The 11,467-nt window shown below is 29.3% G+C and overlaps 1 protein-coding gene across 1 annotated transcript in view; it reads left to right on the top strand.

The window, feature by feature from the left end:
* The first annotated feature begins 223 nt into the window (after positions 1 to 223).
* LOC117175954 (cytohesin-1) overlaps positions 224 to 11,467 on the top strand; it is a 115,703-nt gene continuing 104,459 nt past the window's right edge. Inside the window, exons 1-2 of the mRNA XM_033365830.1 lie at positions 224 to 370; positions 5,938 to 6,011. Of these exons, the coding sequence (XP_033221721.1) occupies positions 295 to 370; positions 5,938 to 6,011 (150 nt within the window). The 5' untranslated portion in view covers positions 224 to 294. The remainder of the gene's footprint in view (positions 371 to 5,937; positions 6,012 to 11,467) is intronic.

Genomic DNA, 11,467 nt, shown 5'->3' with positions numbered 1-11,467 from the left:
ACTCTGATTTTCTCTACCGACATCGACAAACTGGAAAAATGCCGCCCTGTTTGACCGTTCAAGTAGAACCGTCTATCATCTATTTCAGTTCATAAACTGGCCTTAGTAATTGGGGGCGCTTGATTTTAGTTCGCAAAAGCCTCAGGTAATAGGTGGCGCTGGCGAAAATCGTTCGAAATTAAATACATGGGATCGCCTATCTCTCACCTCATCTCTGGTACAGTGATGACAGTAAAAATGGCGCCGTTCGAGTGAGATGAAGTGTTCTTGACGCGTGTGTCCTGGAAAACGGAGATGTGGCAGGATTTGGACGGTCTGGGAGGACCTGGAGTGAATTCTGGTGCTCATGTTGACCAGTTCGGCTCTACAGGTAAAACGAAACAATTGAGAATCCTTAAAAAACTTCACCAACTTGCCAGTTTGGCGTCAATACATTCCACACCCGTCAATTCTTGCTTACCGTAAACAAAACGAAATCTGAAGAAAATTAACATTTTCCGAGACTCCTTTGCGAATGAATTTATTTTCAATTCAAATATAACCTCAATAATTAAGACTCGTAAATCCCTGCAATTTCCTAGCTCCAAATAAAAGAAATATCTTTCATTACTCAGAACACCTCGTAAGATGAACCATCAATCCCTTCAATGAAAACAGGTTGAAAATGTATTGCCAAAGGTTCTCGGTAATCTTGTTTCACGTATTCGAGAGAATTAGGCAGCAAAATTCAATTTTCACGTCACATGACTAAATCTATTCAAGGTTTGATGGGGGTATTTAAAAGCTTTCCAAGACTCGAACGAACGTAAATATTTACTATTGAGTTACGCGAGGAGCCTCCACGTTGCACATAAATATTTATCATATCTTGAATTTAATATGGGGACTCCCGTATTTGAGTAAGTCACGGAATTTAGGTATCGGATAGTCTTCAGGGAAAGAGGAAGTGATTTTTTGTAGATAGCACTACCTTTTTAAGATTTAGTTTTTCTTATCGTGTTGAGTGGCAACAAGGGATGTAATTCATTCAAGAGGGTTGTAAAGTTGTGTGATGATTTATCTCCACAAGCGACTCCGTTACCAGGACGTATGTTGTTTGCAGAACAAGTTCTAATCGGTCCGCTCGAGGACGTAACCTTACCTCACCTCCGGTCTGGTGAAAAAGGAAGAGGGTATGGTGATCGTTTGAATTACATAACTTATACGGAGGTCAGGAAAAATCTTACGGTATCCCCATTGCGTGAATAACAGTAGTATAAACGTGCTTCTTTTTATATGAATGAATATTTTTTTCTTCGAATGTCAAGGGGGCACTTTCGTTGTGAGATCACAGTCTTTCCCCTTTTCTCTTTAAATCAACGATATTTGAAAGTACAATAGTTAAATTACGCTGGAAATTCCCTGAAATTAGTTTGTTTTATATCTACAAAATTATTCTATTCGAAAGTAGAGTTCCGCGTAGAAAAAGTTGTTTTTTTTTTACTTTAAGAATTATCTATTATAATCAATTTGACTTTACATTCTCATCCTAAAGAGAAGGTATTAGTTTTATATAAAATTTGACTTTGTCGTTTTTCATCAAATCTCAACTTTATGAGGTTAAACTATGGAAGATACGAGAAAAAATGAAAAAATCAAACAATGGTTTATCCGAAAAAGTTGTGCAAGTTTTTTGTTAATAATTTTTGGCAGGATACGTAGTTTTCATTTTAATCGTAAAAAAGAATATTTAAAAAATGAACATTTTTTAAGAAAAGCTACATGGTATAAACAAAATAAATAAGAAAAAGTTGTTCACCAAAATAATGTCGACATATCTGTTATAAATCAGTTTTTGATAGGACTACTGGTTTTTATTTTATTCGTAAAAAATAACATTAAAATAAATTTAGAAAAATTTAGTGTAACGACACAAGGTACAATAAATTTCTAATTAACAAAGTTTGTCGCCTGAATTATATCAAAGAATTTGCTTTAAACATTTGTTTTAATATGGCGCGCACTTTTTAAGCATACAAACAAGACAGTAAAAATACGCCTGTTTCAATAACAATACCTATTATGAAATGTAATAATATTTATAAATTTATTGAAATGATACAGTTTTCAGTGTAGCTGCAAATAAATATTATTTCCAATCAAGGAACAATTATTAGGCCATAATAAGTGAAAAATTATATATATATATAATAAAGTTGAACATGCTATAGAAAAGTGCGCATTTCGGATAATTTGTTATCAAGCGCGAATCACGAAATACGTTATGAAAATGCTTTCGTTAAAGCCGACGGGGCTTGAACAAAATGGGACCCAGAATCATCAAATTACAGTTGTCGATGGTGAAATGTTATTATTTAACTTATATAATTAAACTCTAGGAAAATAACAAAATACGTGTGAAAATGTAAAAATCGAAGACAGAATTCGTTATCCAATACAATACTGGAAGAGTAAAAAAATATATCTATATTAATTTAAAAAATAAGTTTTAGATAGTGATCACTAGGGTGTCTTAAAAAACTCGAATGTTTCTTTTTGTGACGCATCCCCTAAGCTTGCTTCATATAATGCAAAAAGAAATGCATATTTTTCTTTTTAAAATAATTTCATATCGTGGATACAATAAATGTTTGTCAGGGAATAGAACTGATGGTACCATACGTGCAGAAAGAAAAATTTGACTCAAATATACGACTCCTTTCCTTAACAAAAATACCATTTTATAAGGATCAAAATGTTATATTTTGAAGATTAAAATGAATGATAAACTTCGTAATAGTATATTACTAGTGATTGGAGACAAATGATATGAGTAAAAAAAATATAAAATTTCGACCTCTATGAATGGTGGTTTTATGCTCTTGGGGGTACTATTTTTGGTCTGATATAGTCAGTTTTTTTTTTCTTGAACTTACGATGCCATCAGATATACTCCTTGGCAAACAATGGTTATATTTACGAAAATTAACATTAATTAATCATTTTGAGAACGTTGAGGGCCCCAGAAGCACGGCCCAAAATTATTTTTAAAATAAATTTAAAATATGCATTTATTTTTTCATGAAATAGAACAAGTTTAGGGGGTGCGTCACAAAGAAAATCTGCCTGCTACGTGGACACATTCTTATCGCCCGCTGTGCGTGGGTCTCACTTGGCTCTCATGTTTAAGCGCGCCTAAGGTAAAGGTACCTGTCATGAGACATAGATTTCAACCATTTCACGATATTCAAAATGATTTTAGAATATTTTTAAAACTTTTAAGGAATCTTAAATAGCTGCAGAAAGTTTCAAGGGTTTTTAAAGTATTTAAAATATTGTAGGGTATTTTTTTAAATTGCATGGAATTTTCAAGATCCTCAAAAGTATTCAAGAGATTTTAAGGATTTAAAATATTCAGGGTATATACGAATATACCAAGGAATTTTAAATAGATTTTAATAATTTAAAGATATTCGGAAGGATTTTAAATATTGCAGGGTATCGAAAAAAATTCCAAGAAGTTTTCAACATATTTCATTGGATTTGAAATATTTTAGGGTACTTTAAAAGATTCTAAGGAATTTTGAATTCGTTTTAAAAAATCAAGGGATTTGAAATATTTTACGGAATTGTGAAAGATTCCAACGAATTTTCAGTTGATTTCAATAATTATATTTTAGGGTATTTCAAAAGATTCTTTGGTCAATTTCCAAAAGGTTTCAAAGGATTTTAAGGCCATGTGTTGAGTGGGTCACGTGACCAGATTCCTACCTTACCGCCAGTTTTTCTATTTCCCAACTTATATTCACACGAAACGCCACACCAGTTGAAAATGTGGAATACTAAACAAGAAGCCTTAAGAATGGTGGGTCTGGTCCTAAATTTGTATAATTATTTAAAAAGTTTTTTGTTGTAAATAATTTTTTTTTGCTTTTTTATAATTATTTAAGTTTAAGATCAGAGCCACCTTTCTTAGTGCTTCTTATTTATCATCCCAAATTTTCAACTCGATGTGGCACTTCGTGTGAAAATAAGTTGGGAAATAAGAAAGGTGGCAGTAAGGTAGAAATCTGGTCACGTGACTCACTCAACACATGGCCTTAAATGATCTGAAGGTATCTTAACATATGTTCAAAAGATTTCAACAGTTTTGATTGAATTAGAAGTATTTTAGGGTACTTGAAAAGATTCTAAGGAATTTTGAATCGATGTAAAAAAAATTCAAGGATTTGAAATATATTACAGAATTTTGAAAGATTCCAACGATTTTTCAATTGATTTTAATAATTTTATTTTAGGGTAATTTAAAAGATTCCCTGGCCAATTTTCAAGAGATTAAAAAAGATTTCAAAGCATTTTAAAAGATTTAAAATGATCTGAAGGTATCTTAATGTTTTCTAGGACTTCAGGAAATATCAGATTTCCCTCATACAGTGAGTGATTTTGCAGGGTTTCAAAGATTCATGAAGATTTGAAAAGATTTTGATATATTATTTGAATTTATTTAGGATTCGCCCTGAATTCTTTTAAATTCTTTGAAAGTTTTTGGGATTTTTTTAACTCTTCTAAATTCTACTTAATTCACTGTGTTTGTAATTTTTTTTTTAAATTCATTTCGAAGCCAGTAAACTCACCTTGGATTCCTATTTTACTGAAATAAATATTTAAACAAAATTTCTTATTCGCTTGAATTGTTTTGAAGTTTTGTAAATCGAATTCTTTTGAATTCAAAAGAACCTTAGTCACTTTTGGTTACTTTTTCGGTTTAAGTAAGTAAATTAAAAAACTATCAATTGTAAAAGATAGCTGGCCTTCAAAAAATCTCGACAGTAATGACGTATAGGATCCTCGCGTAATATTTAATATCCCTAGCCTAATCTCATTATTCTGGTCATACTATGTGTTGCAAGTGTCCCTAGTCGCAGTAATTTCAATGAGCTATTTTAAGAACCTTCGTTAAATTGACTCTAATGCGACCCTCAGTCGCGACGCTGGAACTAGAGGGTCTGCTGGTCTACATATGTCTTTTTGACAGTTTTACCCTAGATCTAATGGCTTAATGACCTCTAAATTTGCTGAGCGAACCGCTCATTATTTATAAATCCTCCTTTATCACTTATTATTATCGTCTCAAGTTTTCAGCATTTGTACGTGGGAAAGCTCTTAGATATGCTATTTTGTAATCAATTAAACTTGGCAAAGGGAATGGACTAGTAACCCCGATGTTTCGGGACGACTTTGAATTTTAAATCCAAATTCCTACGTTTCTAATTTACGCAGAGAATTGTTTTAGTTGACGATGGGTACAGGGATTTCCCCTAATGAATTATAATTTTAACTTTTTAACTGGAAGTTTCGGTAAAGAATTATAATTTTCTCTTTGGGCCAGAGTTATTTGGTAAATAATTATAATTTAGACTTTAGAACTGGCAATTTTTTAATCATAATTATATTGCTTTCACAACATTTTCTGTTACAAATCAAAATTTTAATTCTTGTGACCAAAAATCGTCTATAATTGAAACTCAGAATTTACCATTCTTTTCCAGAATTCCCTGTTCCGAAATAGAAGTCTTTTAAAATGTTGAGAAATAGCTTGAAATTACCAGGAATTAAAAATCATCCATCTGGTAGACACCCTGACAAGGATTGTTTATTTATTAAAGATTTTATCTGATTTTATTTTTCTAGTTTTTAATATTTTAGCTTTAATAAGAAGTTTGAATTTCTGTGTTTATAATTTATAATTCAATGTTTTAAACTTTATATCGTTCACTTTTTCAGATTTCAAATACAAATACTAAATTTAAATTTTCGTTATTCTCAAAATCTCTGTTAAGATTCTTAAATTTTGAGAATTGTGTTTTGAAATTATATAATTTTAAAAGCTTCATTTTAATCTTCGTTCAATCTTTTAAACATTTATTCATATAATTTCTGTTTTTTTTTTTCCTTCAGAATTAACGACAGAGCAGGAGAAGATTTTAATCGATATCCGGCGGAAGAAGTCACAGCTGCTGCTCGAAATACAGGTAAACAAAATAAAACACTAACAACATAGAATTTTATTTGGAGAAATATTACAGATAAGGAACATAGTTTTAAACTATAATAGGAATTCGGCAAAAAATTATGATTGTACAAAATATAAATTTGGAAACAATCAATTTTCACATGAGTGTTTTTAAATTAAATTATTGAGTTAATAAAACATGAAGTACTCGGTGCGAATGAGGCTAAACTCTAATTCAATAGATAAAATGCTGGCATAGATATTTTTATATATCAGGACACATTATCATAATAAATACGAACGGTATCTGATGAATGAATTTTCTCATTCTTGAATGAATAGATTCCACGAGTAATGAAAGAATAATAAGTCTAGATTCCCCTAATGAGTAGTTTCTTCGGGTTCTCTTATTTTGAAATCTCCGCAATCAAAAACATTTTATGAATCGCGGTGTAATCGAAGTGAAGACCTGGGAACGAAAGTACAATCGTCTGTAAAATAACGAGGTTATCAGGTACTAACGAATGACCTCATTTGTGAGAGATCCGTGACGCATATAGCTTGCATTCGGTTTGAACAAGTGTATTTGCGACATTTGCTTTTGATAAGAATCAAGTCGACAAAGGAAGGTGTTTTACAAAATTCTTGTAACCCACTAAAATATGTTAAATTGCCTACTTAAATATCTCAATACTTGACTAATTTCAAACTAAACTTTTTACAATTTATATAGAACTTTAATGTAAATTTTGTGTTTTCTTAGAATCTATACAAATTAAATATTTGTGAAATTAACTATAATACAGTACCAAGGCTTGTCTGTACGCATTGAAGATTATTCAGTTTAAATTTGCATAACGATTGTCATCATGTTACACATATTATAACAATTTTTGAATTCACACAAATTTAATAAGTTTTACAATTTAAACTATTTGAAAAAACTACCAAAGACCAGTTTAGAACAATTCGACAAATTTAAGCGCTGTTTTTAGTAGATGTTAAATATTTTTTCTTTAAATATAGATTCTATATAATATTTAATTGATTAAAAAATGCATGCGTGCATTTTATTTTAACCGATTTTAAAATTTTGCAATTAAACCTATATCATAGGAATTTTTAATGATTTCTACTTACTTCAATGAGTTTTTATAAATTCTGAGGATTTTTATCGCGACCGGGAATTTTTTAAATCACGGAAAACCCGGAAAGGACAATTAATTTATTTTTTAAACTGGAATTTTAGAAATTTGCAAGACAAATGTATCCAATCACTGAAATATATCAAATTTCATATCATGATATATAATTTAATTTAAAATTAATTTAATTTGAAGTTTTTTTTAAATTGTTGAGTTTAATAGTTAACTTTTTCAAGTATGAAATCATTCAGTTTACAAAGTGTCATTCTAAAATCATTTATTATCAAAAATTTTCATTTCAGGTCTTTATTTTAAAGGATATATTATAATTTAAAGTATTGTATGATACAATTTTGAAGACTTAAACAATATAAAATTATTAGTTTGTAAAATTAAAATTTTTTGACAAAAAACGTTTTGGTTGATTTCCTCTAAATATAAGTTATTTAATGATTTTTAAAATTGAATTGTAGTTTATATATTAAAAATTAAACAATAATTTACTTTGCAGGATTATTCTAAATCTGTTGAAATTTTAAAAATTCACAGATTTTAACGTTAAAAATCATCAATTAATAAATAATTTTAATTTAATGATTTTATTAATGTCTAAAATATTACATTTTTAACCCATGCAATTTAAACATTGTCAGTTAATAGAAAGAAATTGTTTAAGTAGTCGGCGATGTTTGAATATTTATTTATATTGAGCAAATATAAATCAAATATTCAAAACTGATTTCGCAATAAAATATTAAAGCTTCTTAAGCATTTTAAATTTTCCTGGGAGAATTTTTATGACTTTTTATTTTGAAAAATTAATTGTATCAGTATTTTTAAAAAGATTTCAAAACAAAAGCAAATTTTGATGAATAAATGAAAATTGGACTTGAAAGGATTTTAAAAAATGGAAGAAATTAAGTAATTTTTTTATTTTGAACAATTAATTTTAAGAGAATATTTAAAAAGATTTCTAAAATTATTTTTAAAATCTGGAAGATTCTTAATAGCTTTAAATTAAAATAATTTAACTTTTAATTAAAACAGTGTTCAGTTTTAAGAAATTGTAATCTTTCAATTTTTAATGTTCCTAACTTAAATTTATAATAATAAATTCAGATATTTGATTAATAATGCCGGACTTGTGAATTAATTGCAATATGCTTAAAGCAGATAGTCTTAATTATCTGATTAGTAAAATAGGGTGTCATGCATCAGGAGATAATCTTGGGAAAGTGAAAACTAGTACCTTTAATTGAACACCCTGAATTTCTGTGCAGGTGCATCACCCTCCATTTGTCAACATTTTCCCCTCAGTACTCGCATATGTTTAACGACCCTGGGAACGAATCGTTAAAAGGTCAAAGATTTCCCAACATAAAGACCAAATTTTCTACTTGAAAAACATGTCCATACAATTTCGCAGTTTAAAGTCAATGTCTATAGTTTTAAGAAGTTTTTAAAATGTCAATAAATGTATTTAAACATGATTATTATTATAGATCTATTCAGCGTGATTCAAATCTTAAAAATCTAGATCCATTGTTGATATGTTAATTCTGTTTTTTTCTTTTCTCTCAAGATTTTATTTATTTGCAAGCAACTTCGTTTTTCTTATGACTTAGTCGTTACGTTTTCCTCTGAAGGAACTTTTATCATCAGTAACGTGAAAACCTGTCTTTATCTTTAAACAGGTTTTCGAGTATTATATGGCAGATCCGCTTTTTTCAACAACTAACACCATCTTTAGGAGCTCAAGAGATATTGACTAGTTTTTCAATTTTTAATTGGTAGTTTTAAACCTTTACCATATTTCACCCTTCGTTTTAATTTATTATTTTCAAGATTTTACCAATTTTTGTTTTCAAGAAACCCTCTTTTTATTTAAAAAAAATTTATCTTTCAAAATCCCAAGAAGCTATAAGTCAATGGCTCTAATTTTCCAGACTATTATATCGAAATTCCATGATTAATCATTTGAGGCGTAATAACAATTGATTCAAAATTGAACAATTAAAAAATAGATGAGTTTAGAGAATAACAGATTTAAACTTTTAAGATGAAATTTGTTTTCTCAATGAATTTAAATTTATTTAACATAAACTGAGTATCTACTTGGCCGACAATTTGATTCGGTGACTGAGATTTTTATTTCTATTGTACTAAAATTAATTGAATTAATCTCGTTTGTAGGAAAATAATAATCAAAATGAAGTTAATGTATATTTATTTTAAAGAACTGTTATAGAAAACTAGTTTCTGGCAAGTTACGGCGATTGTAACAAAATGTACCTGTAAAATGAACACAAGAGCATTAAAAAATGTTTATTATTTTGGATGTTATTCCAAATTTGAGATAATATTATAATTATGAACTATTTTTGCAGTAGAATGTTAAAAACGTTACCGATTTGAGCGGGTGGGGGTCGCACAAAAACTACAGTGTGTAACAGAATTCGGGAAATCCGTGGAAATAACGTAACAAACTTAGATAACATTTTCTTTTTTCTGAAGATGCCTAATTCAAGTAGCTGCTCTATTTTTGTTACAAATTCATTCTTTTTTGGTTCTAAATGTAACTTTTTTTTAAATTTTAAATAGAAGTTTTTTTTTTGAAATATGTCTGGATTTTAAATTTGTTTGGAAATTTATATTTTTTGGTTGAAAATTCATATACTTTTGGTAGAAAATACAACTATTTGATCAAAAATTAAACTGTTTATTTAAAATTTAACTATTTGGTAGCAAACTAATTTTTTTTGTGTTTGAAAATTCATTTTTTTGCGTACAAAATTTAACTTTTTTGTGGATAATTTGGGTTTTTAGCTTAATAATTTTGTTGAAAGTTCGTTCTTTTTGGTAGAATATTAATATTTTTGATGGAAATAATCATGTATGTTGTTGAACATTCGTCGTTTGCTAGAAAAATAATCTTCTTGGTTAAAAATGAATCTTTTTGGGGAAAAAATGCAGCTATTTGGTTAAAAATGAAACTGTTTTGTTATAAGTTTAATTATTTCGTTGAAAAAGCAAATATTTTCTTTAAGTCATCTATTTTGATCGAAAGTTTCAATAGATGTGAATTCCGTATTAAGCTAATGGCTATATCATTTGGGGGAGGGGTGACATAATTAAACTGCGGTCAAAAACAAGGTGTACGGGGGGTAAAAAAAATTGACAACACATTTTATGGTTAGCCCCTAAAGTAACAACGCAAATTCCCGTGCGCTTTTAATACTAAAACAGGAAAACATTTTCAAACTATTTATATCTGCAGCTAAAAACTCACATGGAAAAAATTGTATCTCAGTTCTGAGTCGCTCGATACGCATCCTCGACCCTATTTTTGGTTTTAGCTCGTGCGGAAGAGAATTTCGGGGGGAAAAAGGTTGAATGTATCATAATCATCATAATGGAGCCCACACAGAAAAACATGGAGCATTTTACATTGTGTAACGTCACAGTGTGCGTACGTATTATAAGTACATATGAGTTGAGTGTCGACTGTCGAGCTTTTAGGTCGTTCAACTTCTTTACTAAAAAATTCGTTCAAATTGTTCCTCTTTCTGACGCACTCTATGCTCGTGCTTCGAGATTATATTCCACATTAAATATTTTCTATGATCATTTATCCAGGTTTATGAAGGGAGAGTATCGGATAATCTTGTTCAATCATTTAATGATATTCCCAATTCATTTATAAATGATAATTAGTTCCTTTCGTAAATCATTTAGCCAAGGCGAGCCTGAGAAACTCGCTTGAACCTTTTGAATTAATAGGACTCTACTTTGTCGACGACTTCGTCGATAATGTTATGGTAGGTAGGGTTTCCGGAAGAGCCGTTAGATGTCGTTTAGCGTCTATTTTCCAGTCATGTGGTTTAAAATAAAAATGTTTTTGAAAATTGAACAGGTTTCTAAATTACTATCCACTGTTTTTTGAGAAATTTATATTTGATTAGATTTTAATTTAATTTTTAAAGTTTCAAGGACTATTCGAGGTTGAAGGATTTTTTATTAATGTTGAAATACATAAAACCCTTGAGAATTAAAAGTAATCAATACTTATTCGATGCAATTTCAAGGTGTACAAATATTTAATCTTTATAATTGTATAGCTACTAAAATTTGGAATACTAAACAAATAATATAAAATTTCTCCAAATTTATTGGAAGATGGATTTAAAAATATTTAATTTGAAGGCTTCCAGGGATCATAGTCCGTCGCCCTTTTTCCCCGTAAATTTGAAAATTCCTTTCACACACCTAAGATCGAGAATTTTCTCCTTTTTTTTCACCAAGTTCCGTTTTATTTTTTAAGAAATATAAA

Source organism: Belonocnema kinseyi, chromosome 7 (assembly GCF_010883055.1).
Source record: "Belonocnema kinseyi isolate 2016_QV_RU_SX_M_011 chromosome 7, B_treatae_v1, whole genome shotgun sequence".
Classification (NCBI taxonomy): domain Eukaryota; kingdom Metazoa; phylum Arthropoda; class Insecta; order Hymenoptera; family Cynipidae; genus Belonocnema; species Belonocnema kinseyi.
The sequence above is the reverse complement of the archived record's forward strand: the minus strand, read 5'-3'. Positions and strand labels throughout refer to the sequence as shown.